Source organism: Pholis gunnellus (genome assembly GCF_910591455.1).
Source record: "Pholis gunnellus genome assembly, chromosome: 14".
NCBI lineage: Eukaryota > Metazoa > Chordata > Actinopteri > Perciformes > Pholidae > Pholis > Pholis gunnellus.
Window position 1 is genome coordinate 3,368,076 of NC_136541.1, and position 26,874 is coordinate 3,394,949.

At 41.7% G+C, this 26,874-nt stretch overlaps 1 protein-coding gene across 1 annotated transcript in view; it reads left to right on the forward strand.

Annotated features, from left to right (window-relative positions):
* Positions 1 to 20,070: 20,070 nt before the first annotated feature.
* LOC306706210 (neuropilin-1a-like) overlaps positions 20,071 to 26,874 on the forward strand; it is a gene marked incomplete at both ends in the record, with an annotated part of 72,494 nt that continues 65,690 nt past the window's right edge. The window contains 2 exons of the mRNA XM_079173185.1: positions 20,071 to 20,161; positions 21,045 to 21,219. Of these exons, the coding sequence (XP_079029311.1) occupies positions 20,071 to 20,161; positions 21,045 to 21,219 (266 nt within the window). The remainder of the gene's footprint in view (positions 20,162 to 21,044; positions 21,220 to 26,874) is intronic.

Genomic DNA, 26,874 nt, shown 5'->3' on the forward strand with positions numbered 1-26,874 from the left:
AAAACATGTTTGGTTTTTACTTACCACGTAAACAAATGTATCTTTTCACAATGCCCACATGTGTATGTGTGTTTGTGGATATGCTGCATGTACATATATCCCTCCAAGCCATTCACAGTTTGAAACCAGTGTATTATACTTGACAGTCAGATCTCATAAGAAATGTGTGTATTTTTGTAAAAACCTGTGACATTTGCTTGGCATTTGAATCCACCTCCACGTCGCCGTCACGCAGGACGTTCAGGAATCAGATTAGCCATTTATATTGGATTCAAATCTCAGGATCAGAATTTCCCTCTTAAAACACCCTCGAGTTGAATTCCCGTTGACATTTACGTCCGGCGATTGCTATTTCAGATAGACGTGACACCTATAGCATGTCATTTAGATGTCATTTGGATAGCGGATTGCGTTTCAACTTCCACAAAGATTACTGTTGAAATTCCCCCTCGCCTCTTCTAGATGGAATTGAGAAGATGCGAGCCTCGGTGACGCTGCCTGGCAGACTGACGCGTCCGTTACATGTAATGTTGTGACAGTGGGGAGTCAGTTGCAAATGAGAGCCTGCATATGTGAGAGTGTGTACTTTTGTGTGATTAGGATTAGATGAGATCAGTTTAAGTGCATGTGTGTGTGTGTGTGTGTGTGTGTGTGTGTGTGCATGTGTGTTTGCAGATTTATTTTTGTGTTCTTAAATGTCTTTATCTGTGTTTATGTGTATGTGTCATAACAAATCATGGGAAACATGTTTGAGCTCATTCTGTGTTCACACGTCCATCACTGCCTCACAAATAGAAGCGTCTCGTCTCTGGGTGACAGCAAGCAAACGGCCTCTCTTGTTTACGAAATGATTATGTTGTGCAATCAATCATTTATTTCTTGAATGGCCTACAATGTCGCCTACATATTATATGTATGTGTCACTAACTTGTTCTTTGCAATTTTATTTTAAGAGCAGAAGGAGGAAAATTGTGATCCTTTGCCCTTTGTTAGCACAAAAAAACATGTAAAAGTGCCCTCTAGGATTCCCAAAGTCAAGATTGTCAAGTCGAGTTGTTGCAGAAACATGCTGAGAGAGTTGCACATTCTGCAAGGACAACAAGGCGCTACAAGCAGTTGCATACGGCGTTGACATTAAAGCATTCCTTTCACAAACATCAGGTTTACCAGTGAAAATCTGCAGTTTCACAGCATTTCCTGAATCCGAGCGATGATGGACGAACACCCAGAGGATCAACCCAATAAATTAGCGTAACGGCAGCCTAATCATGTTAGCGATACCCACAGACATCTGGTAAACACTTCAGCCGGAACCATGCAAATGAACTCTGGCATAATGGACGGCCAATTAGGATTTTGACTGATGGGGCGAGCAGGGGGGGGGGGGGGTTGATGCATTTGTGTGTTTATGAGAGAGACGTGCGTGTGTTTGATTACATTTTTTTTATAAAAACAACATACTGTGTGTAAAACTTGAGTGTGTTGTTTGTAGAGATTGTATATCTTTGGATGTACACACGGTTACTGTACACGCCGCTCTGTCTGCATGCAGACGTATGATGTGCGTTCATTGCTGTTTGCATGCACGTCACCTTCATATTCTCATATGTATTTTTTCTGCGTCTGCGTGTGTCCAAAGGCTATAATGCATATGTAGAAAGTATGTTAATACAGACACTTGGCTGAATACAGAAAACGTGCAGAAAGGTCTGTGGGTGTGTTTTTGTATTTGTGTGCACACGTGCACACCCCTGCAGACTCGCTCGTCTGCGTGTGACAGCGTTACAAATTTACATTACAGAGCTCACCTGTTGACGTGCAGGGGGTGTGTGTGGAAGAGGGGGGGAGATAACTATCAAAATTGCCATGGTAACTGTCGCCCTGCCGTTCCCGGTGACCCACAATGCAGAGAATGTGAGGGGGGGGGGGGGGGGGGTGTAGCGCTGTTGCTTGTGGGGGTTGGATGTTCTTTTCCAGAGGTATAGTTGGCGACGCAGCGGGTAGGTGACAGGGATTACAGCCTCAGCCGGTGGTAAATAATGCGGCCATGCTGCTCGTCCCCGCTGCGGAGAAGGCTTCTCCGTATTTCTGAGTGGTTGCCTAGGCAACTAGGAGCAGAGAGTGGCCCTAATTTTTGTGTGTTGGACTCCCGGAGACAGATGAGCCGTGCAGCGCGTTGAGGAGGGCTGTCCGTGTATGTTTGTATTGGGAAAAAGGAAAAGATACAGTGAGACGTGGTGGATACAGCTCACTCGTATACGTACGTGAGTTATGTGTGATGTTTCATCTCAACTGAACTCTCTGTGTGTGTGTGTGTGTGTGTGCGTACTCTTCCACGAGGAGGTCAGAGGTCAGCGGGCCGGCTTCGGCAGGATGGAAGTTTGCCAATTACGCTGACAGTCGACTCGCCGCAATCTGCTGCTTCTGCTCCGTTATTGACTGAGGCTTCGTTCTCAGTTTAAATCATTTGTTGCTTTGATAACAAATGCTTTGGGATTTTGAACAAAATCCTGGTTACAAGTGAATAAATTGGAAGTTAATTAACCCCAATTCTCCAATGTACAAATTCATAAAACTGCAACTGTAAAATAGCGTACGATATGGACGCAAATACAAGCTGAGTGGACAGTTGGAGACAAATATTGTCTTAATTAATGTATTCTGGATTCTTGGGTCCTACCCCCGGTATCAGCTAAATGCCAAACACACCTGCCACGTCGCAGAGCATCCTGTCAGCGGCCAGATGTGTTCTACAGGCAGGAAAAGTCAGGGTACAGTATCTGGGATGTTACATAATTGGACAGCGGATGTGATGTATGTCCAGATGCCGCCAATGTGTGTTTTTACATTTTTTTTTTTTTAAAACAGGAGGCCGCTGTCGAGAAGTCATCGTTGATTATGTTTTGGTCACGTAACTTCTGTACCCATAGTTATTTTAACCCAAACCACAATCTCTTCTTAAACCTAAATATGTAGTTTTGTTTCCCAAACCTAATGAAGTTATTCCCTGTGAGGACGGAGGTTTATTTTAAAAAGACTGTGTACATGTAACAAGCGTAAATTGATGCTTGTTGCCGGACTTTTGAAGGAAAATGCACAATCATTTGTAGTCGCTTTTTGCAACGATAGAACCGTATGTGGATACATTTCACTGTGACATGTAAACTCCATATGCAGGTGTCTTTCTGCTCATGTGCATCGGTGCACCCTCAGAATTATGAGGTAATTAAACAATAAAACAAATCCAGAGTCTAAAGGTGTGTTCAGACGGGATACGTGCAAACCTTTCTCTATTGCACGGACACACCGTTGCCTATTGTCGCACTGCCCTGCAGAGTTTACATCCACCAAAAGTGTTTGCATTGAAAAGTAGTAGTGTAGGTCTCGTCTTCTGTTACCAGTGATCAGATAGATCTGTCACATTCAGCTGGGACATAAATGTCTGGATATCCAGAAGTCTGTGTTCTACATCTAAACGTCACATCCCAAATATTATAAGACTCAGAATGAGTTCACTTGTGTGTAAACCTAACTCCTCTATATTATCCTCCACAAAAACAAAGAATACCCTACGTCGCTCTTTTGTCCTAAGAAGACAATAAGACGAACTGAAAGATGCCGGGCTAATTTAAATTTTTAAAGAGTCAATATGTTGCCTAGGAGACAGTAATGCACTGCCCAGTGTCTCATCTCCCACACTCAATAATTAATGTGCTTCATACTCATCAACAAACAACCTTGAGTGGTGGAAGTGAGTCGTTATTTTACTTTCCAAAATGTTAAACTGGTTTAGTGTCGGCACAGAGGGAAAGACTATTTTATCCCATCTTGTTGGTAGACGCCATCCATCCATCCATCTATATATATATATACTGTGTGTGTATATATATATGTGTGTCTTTGCTCAACAAATAAATTATGGGGATGACATTTTGACAACAACAACAAACAAGTTCAGTAACATTAATAATATCTTTCACTTTCTGTCTCTCTTCTTCCCCTCCTTCTCACCGGCTCAATATTTCCCTGTCCCTCTCTGAGCATCTTTCTCTCGGCCTCTCTGTCATGTGGTGGACAATAAATCAATAGTGTATCATTGAAGGAGACATCTGTGGGAAAGTGAGGGAAATGGGAGACCTCAGGGTTGAGGGAGGAGAGAGGCCGGGCATTTGGATCATCAAATGAAGTCTGTCCCTCTGTCTTTCTCCCGTGTGTGTGTGTGTGTGTGTGTGTGTGTGTGTGTCTGTGTGTGTGTGCGCGCGTTTCATGGGGAGCCATAAACTGTCTCAATAAGAGATGAGATAAAAAATGTTACTGCTGTGCGTGTGTGACTCTGTCTGTGTTATGATGTGAGCCAGAACTGTCAAACTGAGAGATGACTTAAAAATGTGACGTGTGTGTGTGTGTGTGTGTGTGTGTGTGTGTGTGTGTGTGTGTGTGTCTGTCTGTTTGGGAGAGACAAAAATGAATAATGGGATGATTTAATGAAAGAATCGTACTTTCATACACAGCATGCGTGCACACATGACTTTGTGTCCGTCCATCTAATGCATCTCTCTCTCTCTGTCTGTTATTTTGTCTCTTTGATGGAAGGTGGGCTTCATTCATAATGCATCACTGAGGGGAGTGCATATAAAACATTACCAGACCCCATCAAATGCCAGACAGTAAACTGTCTGGCATCGGTCCCACTAGCACCGCCCAAGGCAGCCTGACAAACACACACACACACACACACACACACACACACACACACACTCACATGGGAGTAAACCAAAGTACTTGTATTCAAATATTGATCCGCAGGCTTCTGTTTCCAATGCAGCCACACTTATGAAATTCACTTCCAAATACTTCAAAGAGAGACATCGGCCGAGGGTGATGAGCTGCAGCAAGAAAAGACACGTGTTGCTTTACGGTAAAAGGGTGTGTGTGTGTGTGTGTGTGTGTGTGTGTGTGTGTGTGTGTGTGTGTGTGTGTGTGTGTGTGTGTGTGTGTGTGTGTGTGTGTGTATGTTTGGGAAGGGAGGGGGGCGTATTTTTGCACGTCCCTTAAATAGATTTTATGTTGTATCCAGAATCAGCATGACGATTTAGTTGTTGGTTCATTTTTGTGTTGAAATCTGCAGTTATAAAGTGTGTTGTGTAACTTTTTCCACAGTTACATCGGTTTGTTTTTTTAGCCTGTTTCACAACATTTGCATGAAACAAGGGAATTTGTGACAATCATGAATAAGTGATCGTCCAATCATAGCTCAGCAACCCTAACTCGGGTCGGCAGGTCTGTCAAGCTTTCTCCACATGCTGAAGCTCTGACTCCTCAGTATAGGAGTTTGGTTCCAAAACCAAGACACAAAAGTAGAAGTGTAGGGATTAGATTATGTTTTTATCTGCTTTAGTTGCATACATTGCAGCTGTTAGCATGCCCAGCTAACTAGCGTACGACCTACTAACCTAGTGTTCGTTAAAAGGGTAAGTTATTCTGTTAGGTGAGCTTAAAGGTGAGTGAAATAGTCATGGTGCTCACATGTTGTAGTTCAGGCTGTTCTCCTTCACTGTTCGCATTTGTGCCTTCGAAAGCTAATGCACTGTAATTATTTTATAACCCATGAAATCGTGAGCCAGGAGGTACGTTTGTTTTAATTTTTATTTAAAGTCCTCTTTCTGTGTGTTACAGGCTGTACAAGTTAGCCCTCGTATCATAGTAAACGATGCTTCTATTTCATATCCATATCCAATGTAGATCATCAGCTGGTGGAGAGAATTTTCAACCAACTTCAGGAGTTTTTAACGATACACTAGCTAGCTTGTCATTACAGGCTACAAAATCCCAAACCCTCTTTTTTTCATATTTCAAGAGGATAATATGTCACATTATCTTGAAAGAAGTCATGTTGGCCTTAATTGAATCTGATATCAATCATGTAGTTTTAGTTGCCAAAACATAACTATACTTTAATGCAGATGCAATATGACAATGTTATTGAATGAATCATGTTGAAAATGATCATAAATGTCCGATAGTCCAGGATCTTGATCTGAATTCAGAATCATCCGCTATCAACATTCTGCTTTAGTCGAGTGATTATTGTCGTATACATTGAAAGTACAGTTTTACATTCAAATGCAATGAAATGCATCTGCCCCGGTTCTCTCATCCCTCAAAAACAATATATGATAAGAATAAATAAGAGACAACAATGAGACATTTATTCAAACTAATTAATAAATCCTTTATTCATTTTAAAAGGTTGTGGGTTTCTTTAAAGTGCTCGCCGTTCAGTCGTCGAACCACCAACAATAATTAATAACGGCCGCAATGGTCATAAAAGATATCAGATAATAAAGCTGTAATGTCTCCAAAGGGAGTAATAGAATCTGGCTTGAGAGCGGTTGGCAGTTAATTCCATTTAAAAGATGCATGAATGCAGTCCTGCCAAGATTGGTACATAAACAAGGAGTATAGTCGTTGAGTAATTATTGGGTCTTGTACCGTTATTGCACCATTTAAATGAGAGAGACATTTGCGGTAGCTTGTAAATGTTGGCGCTGGATAAATATAAGATTTACATGTATATATATATATTTACATTTTTGAGTACAGGCACAACACTGGTATGTCAGGGTTATGTCTCAGCACTGACTGAGTGAGAGAAAGACTTTTGCTGTTGTTAAATGATCGTTAAATGATCTATCATGCCCACCTTCCACAGCTCATTGCTTCCACCATTGGTGCTTTTAACATAAGTTGTGAACTACAGATTCACCCGATGTAAACACAAGTCCTATGAGGAGACCGAGCGGACATGCTAACACATGCTCAGACGGTTGGTGTTTGCACAGGAGTCATGCGTGTCTTATTTTTTTACGCCCACAGACAAGCTGACCTGTTTAGGACGTGTGATGCATTAGCGTATAGATTTATACACGTTTGCAAGCGACCACGCTTCCTAAACTCCCCGACTGAACAGAATAAATGTCTGCTTTCATTCATTTCTGTGTGTGTTTGTGTGTGTGTGTGTGTTAGTTGTGATTGTAATTTGCTCCAACTATTGATTGGCCTGTAAACAATCGTCTGGTCTGACCAAATAATCAATGTGATGGAGTGACGGTGTCTCCGCTGACAGACCAGCTACTTTCTCAATGAGCCATTGTCTGCCTCCGAATCCAAAGATAACACCGTCGTACATCAGTCGTCTCCTCCTCCTGCCCTCAGCAGGCTTCATCCAGGTGGATGGATATGTTTCTAGCGATGAGGTCAATTTTGTGGAAGAAGTTAAAAACCCTAAAACGCTGCAAAAAGTATCCACATTAACGACGGTGGCCTGATTCTGCTTCTAAATAACTTTTGGACCTCAAAACCCCACGTTGCCTAAGCGCAGCCTCGACTCAGTTTTGTCTTCATTCATATGAACACTTTAAGACTAAAAATTGCTTGTTTTAAAAATTCCTTATTCCGCTGTACATTTGACCATTTTGATAGATATCTTCACTTGTGTTTTTTTACACTGGCGATAGAATGCTGCTGCAGAATCAAAATGTACTTTTTCATCACATATCTTTTCAAGAACTGAAATGGGCTTAAAACACAAAAACTGTAATTTGTAATGATTTTCTGGGGAAAATCAAAGTCTTTTCTAAGGACGTCTGGATTCGATGTCTGAAATAGACTTGTTTGTACTTTCTAGGCCCCCCCCCCCCCCCCCCCCCGCTGCTCTTGGATCCTTTTCAGACCAAGGTGTCCACTGATGGATAGCGCTCTTTGTCCACCCCCATCACCTTCACCTCCACATCCCAGATATCCACATGTGGCACCTCTCTGCACTGCAAAACATGTCAACCAGGACATTTACTGTCGAGTCCTTGAATCCTGTTTTAATTCGAAAATACAGAAAACGAGATTCCAACGCAAGCTCTTGTCAAGACTTAATTAAAGAAACAGATCCTGCAGCAGGCTGTGCTCGAGGAGGGAACCATATTGTCTCACGGTTTCTCTGCTTCTAATCCAACTCGACATGTTTCTAGAACTTTAATCAAGTGGAAAGGTTCCGACGGTCTTGTGGAGTGATCTGTTGTGTTTAAAGGAAATCTACTGGAGAAATCTGCATTTCCACATATTAAGGGATTTTTTTTTTGGCAGATTAAACGACTTGTTGAGATGGATTTTTCTCTTCAGCCGTGTTGGCGGCGAGCTGAACCCAAAGCCTGTCTCAGGGAGGAGAACAAATCGGCTCCTTCATGGCCCAGTGAACCATCGACTCGGTAACCAGCAGAGTCCTTCAGATAGAAAAGATGCATGGTGCTTTAAACCATTGCAGCCCTCTGCTCTCTTGCCCCCCACCCACCGTCTTTCCATTCCCCGCGCTCGGGCTTGAAACCGCTGCTCCATGACACGGGGGCATCACACGAAGAATAAAAATGAGGTGAGGCGGCTGGAAAATTGAACATGTTGTCAGGACGCCACCGCTGTTTTTGGTGATTTAGGAACTGCAGGCAGGCTGCAGTCGATTAGGGTCATTCATTTAGGGTAATGTAAATACAGCGATACGGGGTTGGTCATGTGAAGAAGGGGAATGTTTGCTGAGGTTATTGGTAATGGGAGTGCTACAGTGTGGTATTTTTCAAAATGGTGGTCAATGGGTTTTCTGTATATAGACTGGCAGGATTATTACAGTGTAGCTTTTTTAAAATATAGGCCGTACAAGGAGAAAAACCACTTGACGTCTGCCACTTTCATATCAGCCAAGTTGTGCGGTCGTGCATACGTTCCGGTCATAGACGGCACCAGTGGGAATTCAAATTTGTAACCCGAGCAGTGCTGGTGCCTTGCTCGCTTAAGCCATAAAGTAAATTATACTCTGAAATGTTTTAGAAGCCGAGTAAGGCAGATATACAGGGTAATGTATAGGTTTTCACCTTAATCAGGGCGTATTATACTTGATTTACACTCGCACACAAAATACAAGTCTAGAAAGTGACGACACAATAGAAATATCTTCCTTCTGATCTCTGGTGTTCTTTTTTTTTTTTTCACTCACAAATGTTTTCCCCCACAAATGAAAACAAATATCAGCAGATTATCTTAATGCGGCGGCTGCAAAGCGAGCGGCTTACACACAATCTTTTATCTGCGTTTTGTGTCGTTGCCTTTGGTTTAACAGGAGAAAACAAACGAGCGCTCAAAAAGCCAGTTCCCAGATATAAAAGGCTGCATATTTCCCAGCTTTATTACAGATGTGAAATAATTGCTTTTTTTTTTCCAACCATAGTACAGCCGAATCTCTGCAGTGCTTCAAAATTAGATGTGACCATGCATTAATTAAACTTTACAGTGTTCCAGTCAATTTCCTCAGTTAACCGTGTTGATCATGTGAATTCACAAAGAATCTTTCTTTCTTGTAAAGAACGGATCAATCCATATGTATGAAATGGAAGTGTGCTGCAGCCGGATAATTGTGTTTTTATATTTACATAATGATCATTATGTCAAATCATCTCACAGTCATCGTTTTGCTTTGAGGTTAATATTTACTTTGATTATTTTTCCAGTTTATTTGAATGTTTTGTATCGGTTTCTATAGAAGAATCTGACTTTTATTCAGATGTTGCTTCAATTCAATTAAACCTGTTATTATACTTGTGCAGAACAAAGAGTCTTGTCATTCCAGGAAAATGCAAATTGCTATAGATAATAAGAAATATATTAATTAAACATACAGAACAAACAAAGTAAAGTAATTACTAACAAGATCAAATAATATCCTTGCTGTGGGTGCATTTGTTTTGCAGAGTGATGATCTGAAATACAGAAAAGTTCATTATTTGAACTGATGGAACGTAACCGATCAGAAGCAGCCTGCAGGGTGTGTGCGTTCTCATGGTTTCCTCTCATATAAATGTTAAACATTAAAGGAAAGTAAATCACTTGAGTGAACGACCTGCTGGAATGTCCAATAAAACAACAGACGGCGGTCGTGACTCGCTGTCCCTCACTCGGGTCGTTAGAAGTCGACCTCGCTGCTCGGGGGCCGACCTTTGACACCTTGATGGCCGCCACGCTGTAATTTTCGTGTTGGCGTCTCGGGCTGGTTGGAGCATGTTTGAAAAGGACTGTGATAATATCTTATCTGTCTGACACACACACACAAACAAACCTCTCTCTCTCACACTTTGCCTTCACACATAATACACAAGCTTAAACACACACACACACACACACACACACACACACAGTTTCGTTGTTACACAACTTCTCAGTCACCCACTTTCCTGTATTGCAAACACATGGTGCACAAACTCCCACATGTCTCATCACCCCTCTTATCTTCGTCCTTCTCTGTTGTAATGACACACACACACACACACACACACACACACACACGCTCCCCAAATGAGTAACAGCCCCCCGACTGCCGCTCCGGGTCACTGATCACACGCTCCGTGACCTTTTAGGTAATGATACTTTAACTTTCCTTTTCCTTTCATTGATCAATTTCGATCCGTTTGACTTCCTTTTTAATGAGAAACTATATCTTCCGGAAATCTTTACAAGTATTTCAAAAGCTGCTTTAATTAGATTTTTTGTCACATAGTGAAAATATAGAGTTCCTTCTAAAGAAGTAACATTTATCATACGAGCAAAACTGACCAGTATTTCACTGAAATCATTTTAGTTCGTTTTTGTTTATTTTTGTTTGTAATCTCCTTTTGTTTGATATTTAGCTGTTTGTTCTATTTGCTTTTGGACGTAGTTATCTTATTGTCTTAAAACTTGTATTTCTCTGTGAAACATCTTTAGTTTTATATTAGACTTTAGAGTTAAACTCAGTTAATGTGCCTAAATCAGGACTGCGTGGGTTTGGTTAGATCAGACTCAGCTGCAAAAATAAGCAAAGAAACACACACGCGTCGACACATTTTAAGGCAAACATTGCTCAACTCTTATTGGTGCACGGAGAAACATGACATCACCCTTTTCCCCCGCTGACCCCCCGGACACACAAGCCAAAAAAACACAAAGAATAAAAAGTGTGCGTCGATGTTGGAATGGACTGAAATAAACTAAAAGTAATTCAACTAAACAAAACAGAAACTCCCTTCAGTGAAGTAGATCATAGAGAGTTGTGAGATGAACTAATTAGATTCTCAGAAAAGAGAATTACCAAGAAAAGTTGTTCTTTCAGTGAAAGAGGAACTCCTGGAAATAGCTCACATCTCTGTCGATTCACAGTTTTGAAAAGTGACTCCATGTTTTCAGTGTCCTGTCAAATCAGATCATGTTATTGTAGAATATACGGTGCTGTGTAATGTATTGTAAGCTTTCTACAGATGTAATCCAACACCACAGACTGCCCTCCTCCCGCTCTCCTCCCGCACTAACAGAGACGTGGGACAGCGTTTTCTCTCTTTGACGAGCAGCGGCTCTTCTATCACGTGACAAAGTATCAGCGTTTGTAGAAGTGTCAGATTTTGGGACGTGCACTTAAGCCTCCCCCCCCCCGTATATAGCCGCTCAGTGCCAAAGCGAGAGCTTAGGCTAAATCGGCGAGGACTGTGCCAAGAGAGCGAACGAGAGGGAAGATTTCAAACAGCTGCCCCTGAAAATAAGAGCGGCGAACATCATTCAGAGCAGAAATGTGTGAGGAAACGCGAGTGGTGTTATTTTCACTGGAAAACCTGATCTGGATACTGTAAGAGGATCAAAATCTCAGCCGAGGACTTAAGCGATGACTTTACGTCCCAGTGTTGAAAAAAAAGTTTGACTCCAAATTTATATATATATTTGTATATGTATATCATAAAAATGATTTTAATTTTAACAGTTTAAAAGAAAACAAAAGTATTGCTGGAGGTACTTATAACTCCTGGAATGTATATCTTAAAATGAAAACCAACATCTTAAAGTGTATTAAATACACGAGGAGCACTTACTGTTATTATATAATAATATGTTGTATTATATTATACATGATGGGACAAATTCTTCAAAAAATGAGTACATTTCAGGTGAAATAAAATCTGCAGGCTATTAAAATGTGTAGGTTTACCTTCTGTTATCATGAAACAAACGATCTGTAATTACGGTGGATTAAAACACTTTAATACAGGATTAGATTTGCCTTTGCCTGTCTGCTGAATGCTGCTCCAGTGAACCTTGTTTGCTGAAGCTGTTGCTTAATATATTTGGCTTGATCTGGTAAACACTGACTCACTGTAATGTTGCTGTTGTTGGATGGAAACCCTCTCTACATGAAGCACATGTGGGCCCACTGAGTTATGGAGCCCAAATCCCACAGACAGGCGGAGAAGGTGAGACTTTCAGCTGCCTGTGACACAGATGTGACTCAGCGTCTAATGTCACGCCTCTTTAGATCAGGGACAAAGTTGACGGAAATCATATTTTTTTTTGCAACAGCCTTGAAAATCTCTGATTTGTTCTGCGATGGGGAAAAGGTGATTCTTGAGTTCGTAACATTGAGGAGAGTTTTACTTTCTGAGTTTGTGTCGTGTTCTTTCTCTGACTGAACAGATTTCACATTTTCAGGCAAACCGAGAGGTCGAAGACGACAAATGATCAGAATCAGCTTTATTGGCCCGGTGTGAGCACACACACCAGGAATAGGATGTACTCAATGTACTTCTACAGAAATAGAAATACAGCTAAAATACAGAATAGTCATTTATATAATATAGACACTTCTTGGGCCGGGTCAATACTGTGAAGGTATAGAATGCAAACTGTATTTAAGGGTTAAGACGTCAAATATTATGGTTTACGTAATATTTACTCACGAGCAAACTGTCAGTGGTGTGAAATAAATGTGTCCTCTGCTTCCTTGTGTGTGCTTATGTGCTCTTGTATGTTTTCTTTAATGCCATCAACCTGAATTTCAGTCCCAATGCACCCACACTTTTATTTACCACGACAGCTGGACGATGGCAACGTCGTCCTTTTTCAAAATCGCCTCCTTGGTAATGACGGTAATTATCATAATCTGAGTCCTCAAACAAGGCGTTTTTGGCCAGCGTCGTCGTCCATTTCACTCCTCAATCCAGAGCCTCATCAGTGGGTCCTTTGGGAGGTGTAACTGGCAAGGCCACTCCAGAGCCAGGCTCTTTGTGTGTTTGAGTGTGAGTGTGTGTGTCTGTGAGAGAGAGAGAGAGGGAGAGAGAGAGAGAGAGAGAGAGAGAGAGAGAGAGACACAGCACAAAAGCTTGCTTGAGGTCCCAGAGCGTGAACCAGAGAAGGCCGTCTGGAACAGTGCCAGGCGGTGAGATCTTATCGGCTCTGCCATGACCTCGTGTTGTGTTGAAATATCTTTTCCAAATGTGTGTATTTTGTGCGTGTGTATCTGTGCATGCGTCTACATAAGTGTGTGTGTGTGTGTGTGTGTGGAATCACGGGGTGTTGACGCATGTGTTCTCGAGCTATGTTTCAGTTTGGGTGGTTTAATTCATGGAGGAGAGCTCTGAGTGGAGTCGGGCTGAGGGTTGTGTGCATCTGTGACTGTGCACATTTCGGCATGTTTTTGTGACGACGTGATCTTTTATGTGATCTTGCGTTCATTCACACATGCATGTGCACACTTCCATGTGTCATTGCGTGTGTGTGTGTGTTTCTCTTTGTATACGTATTGGTCTTTTGTTTCTATTGTATCTCTGCGCTCTGACAGGTATGTGTGTTTTTTAATATAAGAAAATGAATTGAAACGTATTCATCGCGAAGGACATTTGGTGCCAAGGATGCTCACAATATACAATAAAATATACGTATACATTGTAAATGTATACTATCATAGAATAATTTGAAAGCAAATCATCTTTACATGACGTAATATATTTGCATTTATGTTACGATATGACAATATTACCATCAACGAACTTCAAAGAGGTACATCAGCTGCACAAGCATGCTGTCATTTCATAAACGGTATTAATAGGTGCATCACACAGCAAGAAGCAGATATGAAGAGAACGATCTGAGGCACTGCTTTATGTATTGTGCACCCTTTATGCGTAACATATGCGGGAATTTGAGAATGCGGCGTGTAAAGAATATATGTTTCAGTGCACGTGCGTGTGTGAGTGCATAATGACAGGATACGTGAACGCAGCACTCCGTAGCTTTGAGGCCCAGTGTTGGCCAAGCATGTAGCTGCTGTTGCTCTCAGCCCACCGCAGCAGGCTAATAGATCACTGTCAGTTTCTCCTGTAATTACAGAGATATGACTGTGTCATTATAGAAATACCGCCCCTCCTCCGTCATTCCATGGCCATTAGACGCATGTGCGTGCATGTGTGTGTGTGGGGGCTTCTGCTCGAGCGTGTAGGTAGACGTTAAACTGTGAGTGTTCATGTGTAACTGCACGGGCGCTACAAAGTGAAGGCAGTTATCATTGATAATATATTCAACCTGTTTTGGAGCTGCACACGAGGCTTTGAAAGTATGTTAGGTAGGTATAGAGGGCAGAAAACCCCCCCCTGTTCTCGCTAGCATCTGTTCCACTAGCTTCTGTAACTCAACAGTTCTGGATGCGATCTATTGTTTTACTGGAAGTTAAACAAAGCTACAAGCTCCTGTCCATTGGAGGTAGTTAAGTTTACTACAAGCTACCCAAAGAAAGCAGCTTAAGACCGCAAAGACAAAATGCAGCAAAATCAATGCAATGTAGCATTTTGTCGCGATAGCATGCTACTTTTGCGTGCTAAAAATTAGCAAGCTACTGGAAACTCAACATGATATTGAAAATAAATAAGCTCCATGAGAGATACCTGGAAATGTACTGTAAACGTGTTGCGTTACTTCTCTGGAACAATGTGAACTGGACCACATGACTTGAACACCTCTTTATATTTATATGAAAGAGAAAAACGTATTATTAGTTTGTTAGCATTCCACAAGTCTTTGACAGTGTGCTAATGGATACGATTCATAGTTGAAGCTAATAAAATAAGCATAAAATCCCTTTAAATTCCTATTTAATGTAGCTGAATAAAAAGACTTGAGGATAAAAAATTAAATAAAAAACCGTGACTGGTTCTTTAAGTATTTTCCTCGACTGTAAATTCTCACTTTATCTGGATGGTATGTTGCTCAACATAGAAACAGGGTCCTGAATAACTTGACAGTTCTTTAGGTTTGTATTATGGTTATTATATATTTGGCATTTTTATGTTACGATATCGCAGATGGGTCTTGATGAGAGGAGAAGAACATCGTCACATGTGCCATCTTATGCAGTATTTAGCTTTTACTACGCTAGCAGCAAACGCAAATCAGATTTTAGGATGTGAAGCTAATTGATTAGATATTTCTTACTGAACTGCTCATTTGGCATCACAGTTGACTTCTCTCCTTGTGTTTTTGTACACACAGGGGTTTTTTCTTTGTAGTGTTTTTTTCAAAGATATTTTCCAACACATTTTCTCACCTTTCATTCTGATGATTCAGCCAAAGGGAGCTCTCTTTATCCAGCCAAGATTTTGGAAGAACTCCAACTGCTGGTCACCTAATATCGTCTATAAGAACATGAAGAGGACTTTTACTTCTGGAACCCTTGACGTGCTTAACAGATGAAAAATATCAAAATAAAGGAAAACGGATGCAGTTAAGGGAAATTGCCGTTTCTAGACAACACCTCTTTGACAGGTTTAGAAATCTATATATATATATTAACATAAAGAATATCCTTTGATTAACATACATTCTCATTGTCACACAAACATACGGTTGCGGTTTTAAAAGCCCACTCAACACATGCCCCACTCTCTGCATCTCACTCCCCGTCCTCTAACACTCACCCACACGCTCAAATTCGCCTCAATGCAAACACACTCCCTATAATTAATGAACATGAACGAGCATTAAAGTGATTTATTGAGCTGTTATTGGCCCTTTTATTAAATCCTGATTAATGGCTCTGAATACTTGGAAGTACTCTGCATGAAAAATACCAAGTTGAATGTTTGAACGAGAACATCAGCATCAGCGTCAATACGAAAGGAAAGTGTTGTCATCAGTCCTCAAAAGCTCCGATTTGTTTTTCATCAACAAGTTCTGTTCTCACTTTAGTGTTTGCGTCACTAACATGTACTATGCCACTGATGCTATTTCAGTCATGCTTGGCAGTGCTGTGAGTTGCGTTGTGCTGCCAAAGATCCTTTTTATTGTCTCCACTCCCGACACGTATACAAGTGCAGCGAGACCAAATCCGGAATCTCAATGAGCATCTTGTTGGAAACGCTGACTGGAAAACATTAAAGTCTGTTGTGATTTTCGGATCGTAAGACATACTGTTTCTGAGAAGTGAGCCGTGTTGTCTCCTCGCTCTCTGCCAGACCCACTCGGTTGCTCATTTGCTGATCTCTTACTGTTTTCGTGTCACTCAATCACTCCCTCACGCTCGCTCTCGCTCACTCACTCACTCCATCATCCTCTCTGTTTGCGTTCATATTCTCACACACAATGTACTTGTCTTTCTTTGGAGCGTGACAGACATTATTTTTAGATCCTTTATGTGACAGTGTGTTGAAGCAGATGAACGTCGCTAAACTTTACTGCAGGGACCATGTTAAGAGTATTTCCAATACGTTACAAAATCTCACAGTTTACAGCCATTTTCAATTTTGATGAAGCAAAGCCATAGAAAGCCTGACAAAGGAGTCAACGGATTAGTAATGCAGGGGTTTCACGAGGTTGTTGTCTGAAATCCCGGCGGTATTACTTTTATAGACCAGCTGCTGGTCTGTCAGCTAGCAACTGCTCCTGTTGCTGCTGTGTTCATTTATTCTTTTTTTGGGGGTTTCACATTTCTTCATGATTCATAATGCGTTTGTTCACATTTTGTTGGCGAGTTGAAATGTCTTTCTATTTTGACGATATTCCTGAAAAGGCAAGTTGTTTCATAGATTTAGATTCTACAAATTGTTGACAGGACTTCTCTATTGAAGGTGTTCTTTAAGCTGGTTTATGGTAGTAAACAATAAGGTTAGGCATTGCAATCAAATGGGTAAGGTTTGGTGTTGACCTTACGTTAAGGCTTACATCATGTGAAACCTGGAGGTTTTTATGGTAGTCCCCCTTGTGGAGTCCTCCAGTAACACACGTAGTACATATAGGCATGTGAACAAATCCGTTCACGACGCAGACGGTTGTGAACCTGCTTGTTAAAATGCAAGTATATCTCCGGTTTCCAGGATGGGCCAAGGGTGCCACAGTTCCCAAATGACTGTGGCTATTACTCTGTGTTTCACCATAAAGATGAGGTGACACTGACATTAGCTACATTTTTACATTACTTGTTCATACAGACAGCAGCAATGAACATTGGAATAGCCACATTAAAAACCCTGATAAATATGTTGTTATACCGTAGCAAAGATGGGTGACATGACAGCTCTTAATTGCCGGTCGCTGGTGAGATTTGATAATGTGGAGCTCAACCTCACTGCTCAAATTGGACACACACACACACACACACACACACACAGAGACACACACACTCACTACCCCAAACACCCGACTGAATTCATCCTGATGATCATTATAATTAGGCTACTTAGGCTTGTCTTTGGCAGTAAGTTTATTTGTATAAATGTCATGGAAACTGGTCTTCTTGGTTTATTTATGCTTTGTGCACTCAGTGTGTATATATACAGTACTGGGTTTGTGAGTGGTGTGTTTTTTGTAACGTTTTGTACCATTAGAAACCTATATCCTCCTATATATAACATCATATCTTCATGAGGTAATAAGAACAGGTTTGCATTGTTCAGACAATCCAATAGGTTCTCAGCCCATACAAATCACCACATTTGGAGATGAGTGGATTTCATTGGACGGCGACGCTATGCTTATTTCTGCCAAAATATTTAAGTATAATCAACTTATATTTGGCCCTAATTTTACATACAATTCACCGCTGTTGTTATTCTCTTGTTTAAATCTCCCCGAGACGGCGGCCTTAATCTGAACAACTGCTGAAGTGATTAAGCTGCAGACAGCAGACCCTGTAGAGGATGTGAGTGCTGACATTCAGGAGGACCATCAGCTCCTGTTTGCTAACAAGTTTTCTTAAATGTGCCGTTATAATGAATTACACTGCAGTAGTACAGTGTGGCGAGTCATTAGCAGCTCTTATATGTGTCTAATAATCACATTTTTATCTTTATTTAGCCAGGAAAGTTGTTGAACGAGCACGCTCTAATTAATAATATGCAGTTACACCTGGGAGATGTGTGGCTGTTTACCACAGACAGGCTTTAGAAACGCTGAGGTCATTAGAAATGTTATTATTGTATGAATATTTCCCTCATTTTATCCATTATTTCATCTTTCAATTGTATGTTTGGTATATTTGTATCTGTATTTCTTCATTTATATTTGAAATGATGACTTAAAAACGTAAAGATAGTCTCAAAATCACCCTTCAACAATGTTTTGTATAAACTGTGTGCAATTGCGGCATAAACTCTGAAAACTCCCAAATGTCCAAAAACAATAAGGACACCTTCTCAGTGTCCTGGAGCTAAACTTACGTTGCCCGGGGACACCTTCTGCTTGTCTTGTCTCCTCTTATGTTATGAACCTGCAGCTTTTGATACAAAATGCAACATGCTATGTATTGATTAAGCGCATGAAATGCTTCATCTTCAATATCGCTACAGGCAAAACAGTGAACATTACGGAACGATACAACTTGATAACCGTCATAACGATCCATCTTCCTTTGCACTCAGCTCTTCCCTCTCGGTCACTGTTCAGCCTTCTTCACTCTGTATAATGTCATGATGTGGCTCTAAAGATAACCCAATGCTCTCCTGTCACACGTCATCGTTATGTCAGAGAGCATTATTGATTCTTTGTTGAGGTTAAAAATGGAGAGAGCACAAAATCCATCGCAGGTCATTAAAATCATAGTAGTGATTTCTCGGTTTCCAGGACACTTCATATCTATTTTGGAATATAACTTGTTTTTGTATCTCTATAAATGTACAAGATTACGTTTTACTTTTGGCAAATTCATTTAGGGATTCGTTGGTAAAACGGAAACCAATGCAATTGACAAAAATAGGATCCAGCATGCACCTCCAAACCGGAATATTGTGGACTATATTCTGCATTTACATCTCCAAAACAACCAAAACCGATGTGAAATCAGAGTGAACGCATTCGGTCTGTGGGACAAACTATCACATGTAGATCAACCCAAAACAATAGAACGAATGCATCTCTCTAGAATCGTTTGCTCCTCGTGTGGACAAAGCTCAGATGCGGACTCGCGCCCGCTTGGTGGACACTGCCCACACCTTGTACCAGACTCACACGCCAGCGGGGAGTTTGCGTGCGCAGTTTTCTCTCTCTCTCTCTCGCTCTCTCTCGCTCTCGCATGCGTCGGGAGCGCACAGAGGGCGCACCGGGTTGTCAGTTTGCTCCGGCTCCTTGTCGCGGTCGGTCGGTCTGTTGAACGCTGCTTGGTTGCGCGCAGTGGCGTCTCGCAGCAGGAATTTGGGGAGTGGAAATTCCTCTGTTACTTTCACGGCTCGACTCCTATTCCTGACATTTCTGCTGTGACGGTCAGTCAGTCGCTGCGAACAGAGAGAGAGAGAGAGAGAGAAAGAGAGAGAGAGAGAGAGAGGTGGAGAAAGAGCTGGACTGAAATAAGGAGCGAAGATCTTGGAGAGCAGCGCTCAGATGTTCCTCGCAGTTCGTTTTCACAGAATACCGCTGAACTACTGATTTCTCCTTTTCTTTTGGGTAAATTCTCCTCTTGGAAGTACGATTATCGATCCTGTTTGGTGTTTGATAAAGAACCGAGGGCGCACAGCTGCCACTTCTTGCGAACGGATTTTTTTGATTCTTGTTTTCTGCTTTTGGATTATTATCTTTTTTTTATTATTCCAGGAGATGGCAAGTTGTTCCCCGACAGGCGCAGGGATCTGGTGCTGAAGCTCGCAGGATGCTGGGGACCCTACAACAAGCAGATCTCTCACTTTGAGACAATTATTTTCTCTCTTTTGGACGTAAACCCCACTGGACGTTTTCTTGCGTGTCTTTATTTTCTTTTACATAATGTCTGTGTCGTACAATCTAAGGATGCGTAGTGGATTGCTATTGTTCCTTTTCACCCAAGTCATCCTGGTTGCTTCGTTGACTCAGACCGGTAGGTGTTTGGTTGTGTGTGGATACGTTGTGGCTTGACAACAGGCAGGCTGGTTTAAACATTGATCCGCTTTTGCATCATTTTTGCACCATTGTTGCCTCTCACCTGTTATGCATCGGCTTTCCCTCTGAGAGCACGTCTGCAGGGGTTCAACACTGTTTGCACTATAATTACGCTAGGTGAATAATAATTAAGGATATAATACAAAATAAACCAAAAAACGGATTATATTTAGCAAAATATGCATAAAGTACCTTACAATCACTACAAACTGACAATGTATTATCACAGATAGGTACTTACTATGTGAAGATGTCCTGATTGTAATACAAATATTACACATTTTCGCGCTTCAGCCGTTCAAAAACGCATTTTCTGGAGCTTTTGCCGCCTTGCCACTGAAGCCTGATATGGGCTACAAGCAATTTCATAAATCATTCATTGAGAAAATTAAATTGAATCACACCGCCCGTTTGCGGGAGGAGCAGCAGCCAGCTCACCTCACCTTCATGTGCGTAATCACACCGTGTGGCAGGCGCATACCTTACTTTATACCCCACCTTTTCTATAATAAAAATAAAAATAGTGTAACTGAGTTTTATCACCTTCTTGAGGCTGATGGAATCATACGGGATGTGGATTTATAGTCACAATGCGTGGAGGCGAAGAAATCAGTGCTTTCCTGTCAACATCATTTCTGCTCTGGTGGATATATGGATTTATGGTGATCCCCCAGCTGGAGGTCTTACTATCCTCACTCCCTTGCTGATGCAGTTTAAGCTTTCACACTAAAATGTGCTGTCAGTCAACATCCTGAGTGCCCAGGAAAGTCCATTTCTCTCTCCATTAACTGCACAACTTTCTTCCTTCTCTTGCGGCGCAGATAAATGCGGGGGGACTATAGAGATACACACCGCGGACTACCTGACCTCCCCGGGCTATCCGGGCGCTTACCCACCCTCCCAGCAGTGCGTGTGGGTGATAACAGCCCCGGAGCCTGGTCAGAAGATCCTCATCAACTTCAATCCGCATTTTGATCTGGAGGACAGAGACTGCAAGTAAGATTTCAACCCCTCACACTCTCTCTCCCTCTCTCTCCCTCTCTCTCTCTCTCTATTCTCCTTCTCTCCTCAACCCTGCCCGGATACAGTGTGAAACTCTGCCACCTATTGGTCAAGGAGTTCTACATCTGCTCCCAGGGAGCTGGAGGTATGAGGATGAGATGGGGCTACTGGAAATTACTTCAGAGGAAGTGGGATTTGTTGGGTTTTGCATTTCACACTCGATGAGGAGGGTGTTTGTCTTACGGGCATTTGGGTTTTTGGCACGAAATAAGTGATTGCACCAGCTTTGTATTGATGGAGTTCAGTTTGCTCATAGAAAAATGGTGTTTGCTTTTCATTTGGAGGCAGAGCTTACCTGTTTGTGTTTGGAGGAGGAATAGAGTTTGTCTGGCTCGTTTGTTTGCAGGAATAGAACCTTCAAGGATCTAATTTGATTTTTACAAATTGTTGGAAGTGCTGCTGTCAGGTCTTTGTGAGTCTGAGGATGTTTGAGACACAAACGTGAGCCGAGGATTTAGTCTGAAGCAGTTATCTCGCCTTGTGCTTGATCATCCACCTTCACTATTTTTATTATAAGTATAAGTATTATTTTTATCATTATCTCTGCCAGGAGATACTGAGATTGGTTGTGTGAGTGTGTGCTTGTGAGTATTTGAGCTTGTGCGTCTCTGCGTCTGTCCACGGCTATTCTTACATGCTGCTGCACCAAACCGCACAAAATGTGGGTTTCTCGTTTATGTCTGAATGCTCAAGGACATCTCGTGGTTGCGGGGATTCACACTTCTTCATAACACCTTTTATTGCCCGTTTGATACCGCCGTTGATTGACTGCCGATTGCTCACTCACTACTCTTACTAAAATGAGAGTGTCTGTTGTGTGAGTGAGAAACGCGTCTGTTACACTTGCAGTCTAGACGGGGGGTTAGCCAATTTTGGGTTGAATACATTTTAGTCAAACATTAGAGCTGTGGTAGCTGCAGACACATCCGTTAGAGATCTGCACTCTATTGAGTGCAACAATCTACTATTTACAATTGCAGTTGCACTGAGGAGTCGATTAATCGATTGCCAGGGAATTAATTGGCAACAATTTTGGTAATTGATTCATCGTTTAGGTCATTTTGGGCCTGAATTGCCGATCACTTGTTCCAGCAAGACTTTGTGCTTAATTTGTCTTTTATCTTCGTAAAGCTATTTTATTTGTTTTTGTCAAACAAAACCAGTGATTTGAGGACATCACTATGAGCGCTGGAAACTTGTGAGGGACATTTATGTCTGTTTTCTTGCATTTTATAGGCAATTGATGGAGAAAGCAACTGTCAGATGAATCTGGCTCTGCACTGGCCAAAGCAATGGCTGGCTTTTGGTTAAAAAAACATTCTTACAAGACATTCACTTTTCCATACAGACACTCAAACGTGCATCACAAATCATTCCTACACACGTCTGATGGTGTTTTCCTGAGCGTTACTCCACTAAACCTGTAAAAAAAACGCCCCCATGCAAACACACACACACACACACACACACACACAGACACCCGTCTCTCTGACCCAGAGACACACACTGGATTGTGTGCATCCACACAACAGCCCATGTGTTGCTCTCTCTTCCATAAATAAGCCTGTTTTTATGTCGGCTCCTCTGTCTTTTTTAAAAGCTCCATAAACGGCTCCTGTGTAAATCAGGGCCGGCTGTCCAGCGCCGTCTCACAGATGGGGTCCTCCAATACTATTGGATCATGTTGCACCACCAGGGGACTAATAAACCACGAGGACATTAGAGCCACTCTGGACAGATAGTGGATATTGTGTGTCTTTCAGGGGATAACGGGCCCTCCTCAGTGTTGTAAGCAAACGTTCAGGAAAGCTTTCTTCGGGGAAAACCTCATTCTGCAATGAACTTATTTTGTGTGGTAGCCCAGGGAGCAGTATAAGTTTGTAATGACGCTGTTTAAGTGCTTAATGAAATGTAATAAATCTTGGTCATAAAATTTTAGCCAGCGGTTGGCACTGTAGTCACACCACCAACAGAGTATTATTGTCTGCTTAAATTACTCTTCCATAGGTTAATGTGCTGGAATAAGGCAGTTGTAAAGTGAAATATGAAGGTTTAGTCAGTTTAGTGATATGTTCTTATCCATTATGAGAGATGAAAAGATTCTTGGAGCCGCCAAAGAACCAGAGGAGGGTTTTCAGGATGTCAAAATGTATCTTTTTAATGCATTTAAAGAGGCTCTTCTAGTTCTTTGTCAGCGTCCAGGCTCTTTGTTTGAATGTAATGAGGCTGTAAGCGTGCAGTCAAGAGAAATACTTCCACATTAAGATTGAAATCTACAGGATTCAAACCCGTGACCGTTCAACGGCCCGGCCGACCCGGCAGCCAGCTTAACATGTCATTTGGCGGTTTTGGTTTTCTTCGGGGGCCTCCGTTTTGCTCGGTTGGTTTCATTATTTGTTGTGTGAGTTTATGTTGGACGATGGCGGGGTGTAGCTCATAGCTCTCTGAATTGGCAGCAGCAGTGTTGTTTTTGGGAGCGAGTCAAATGTTCGAAATATGCCCATTGAGGGGGGCCTTGAGCCTTTGGCGAGACCGCAGACCCTCTTAAAAATTTTCCTGAGATGATATTTAAGAGTTTTATTTCACTGTTTGATGCCAAAAGGCGCAACGTCAGCTTCAAAACATGGTACTGCAGTCAGTCCCGGTCCAATCCCGGCCTGTGTTTGGAAACAACAGCAGAATATAATGTTTTAAGGTTGTGCATTAACCTCTGCTGGTAGACCGGAGAGACATGGGACAACCAGCATCTGCTCTGCTGAAGTGTCCATGAGCATGACCTCGGCTCCCAGTTCCAGATCTGACCCTTGACCTCTGATTTCTCTGCAGAGAGGAGTGATTGTACTGGAAATGTATTCCTCAAGAATCAAATGAAGACTGGACGACTTGACAGAAAGTTAATCTGCAGCAATTTTGACATCACTTAATGCTTTAGGTAATTAATTAAGCCGACATATTCAAACATTCTCTGGTTCCAGCCTCTGAAATGTGAGGATTTTCTGCATTTCCCTGTTTCATATCATCGTTAAGTGAACATCTTTGGGTTTTGGACTGTTGCTTGGACAAAACAAGACAATTTGAAGATGCCACTTCGGGTTTCGTACATTTTTTTTTTTTATGGGAATTTTAGCCAAACGATGAATCAAATTATTCAAGAAAGTATTTGGGCTTATTGATCTATATTGAAAATGATTGTTAATTGCAGCCCTTATTTATATGTGTGAGGTTCATTAAGTATGAATTCAGCTCACAAACTCAATTTCAACATATAATCAACCAAAAAAACATGCTTTAAGTTTGGACGGTGGTAAAACATGGGTTTTCAGTGCTTTACTTTTTGAATAAAGTGTTTCATCCGTAGAATGTCAGAAAATAGTGAAAAATGCCAGAGCACAAGGTGACATCTCCAAGTTGCTCTTTTTTACAACCAACAGTCCAAAACCCAACAAATAAAATGTACTATCAGAAGAAAAGCAACAAATCCTCATAATTTGGAGGCCGAAACCAGTGGATATACAGTATATGTATATATTTTTCCTTCAGGCCTTATATGTGACATGAAAATCTAAGCGATGATCAGAATTTGTGTTGAATTCTTGTCTACCATTAAAACAAATCCACTTATCTTTTCAGCTCTAGATAAAATGCTATCTAAGGAGCCGTGTGTATTTAGCTTAGCTCCTATGAGCCTGTTGGATTTCAGTGTCTGCAGGGAAATCAAGCCAGTGGCCTTTAGGTTACAGGACACGTTCAATAACACTACCATCCCACAGTTTTCATTCATATATACTCTCCTGATTGAAATTTATTGTTGGGATGACACCCCCCCCCCCCCCCCCCCCCCCTCCATCAGATAGCTTGTCGCTGCTTGCCCATTTCTCCCAGTCCCGTAATTAAATTACTGGACCAAAATGGCACAAACACGTTCCAGTGCTGAGAAACATGTCTGCAATTCAGCAGCCAAACAAAGGAGCCATATCGCTGGCTTCCAAAAGCAAACGCAGGCTACATTTCCGGCATCTGTGTGACAAAATATCTTGCCGGTGCACCCTCATGACCCAGGGTTTGTAATTATGATCCCTAATTACAGCGCTTTTAAAAATACACATTTGTCAGCCAGGGAAATGTCTTCTGCTGGTGTGATTCATGAAGGAGGGAAGTTTGGGGGAGTTTTGTACTAAAAGTAGTCAGTTTGGAAACAATGACACAATATCACAAGAAAAACAACAATATAAGATATAACATAAAGTGTTGCTCCATGGCGCCAGATAAATAACCCAAATGTACTGGTTCATAAACTTGTAATTCCCAAAAAATAGCATCTTTCAAGATGGACTTGGGGGTTGAATAGATTAATTTGTGGTTCACGAGGCCTTCGGAAGCTTCTGTAAAAGCAGACAGTCTGGGTGATGATTCCATCCACAACCTTTGACTTCCACAAAAGTGACACAATCTGCGCTCAGTGAACAGACGTTGTTTTTTTTTCGACGAGAACCAGTAACACTTTTTGTTCAGACACCCCGAGATCCATCGGCTCTGCCTCCGTAGCCAATCTGGATGGGCACCAGAACAAGCCTTGTCTCACGTCCACGTCTGAAATAGCGCGGCCGATAAAGTGAATCCCCGTGGAGCGCGGTAAAATAGAGCAGAGGCATCAGCAAGGAACATGCGTCGGTGGACGGGATAATTTGGGACATCTTTTTAGGAGTTGGCTGAACTGTTTCCTCCCACATGAGCCTGTACTGGCACAGTCCTCACCTCACACATACAAGACACACACACACACACACACACACACACACACAGCAACCTAACTTTCTGTCATTTGTAGTATGCTTCATGTGCACTCTGTGGTGCAAACACAGCTACAGTGTGCATGCTCTTGGGCAGTTTTGTGCCCACAGGGACACAAAGAGACACAGAAAATAACACTCAAGGGAAAATCTAAGAAAAGAAATTGCTATGGCCGTCACAGTCACCAAATCTCAACCCAACACCTATTATGGGAGATTTTGGAGCGCTGTTTCGACCAAACACAGACTGATTAAACATCCTTTTCAACGTATGTGTTCATCCAGAATTTAATATACTTGTAGAATATATGCAAAGGAGAAATTAAGTCAGTATTAGTAAAAGAATAACAAAAACGTTTTCCGAAGCAGAGGCACAGTCACAGGACCGCAGCCTGGAGTCTTCACATGAATGGAAACACACATTTGGAAGGCATTTGCGTGGGTCTGTGTGTATGTGTGGGAGCTGTGTTGTTTACAAAGTCAGTTGTTCATTTGGCCTTTCAATCATTTCGTGTTTTCAAAGTTCATCTGACTCTGCTTATCAAGAAAACTTGAACAAATCAAGCATTTTTGAAGTATTTCAAATATACAGTATTTTCTGTTGAGGTATGGTAAAAAGAACGGATGGATGAATAGATTGCTGGATGATAATGGATAGATGGCAGGATTGATAGGTCGGTCCATAGATGGATAGATGGATTGCAATTGGATGGTGGCTGTGGATGGATGGATCTGCAAATAGATGAATGAATAAATGGACGGATGAATCGAAAGAGTTTTCTATGGAAGGTAGGATTTT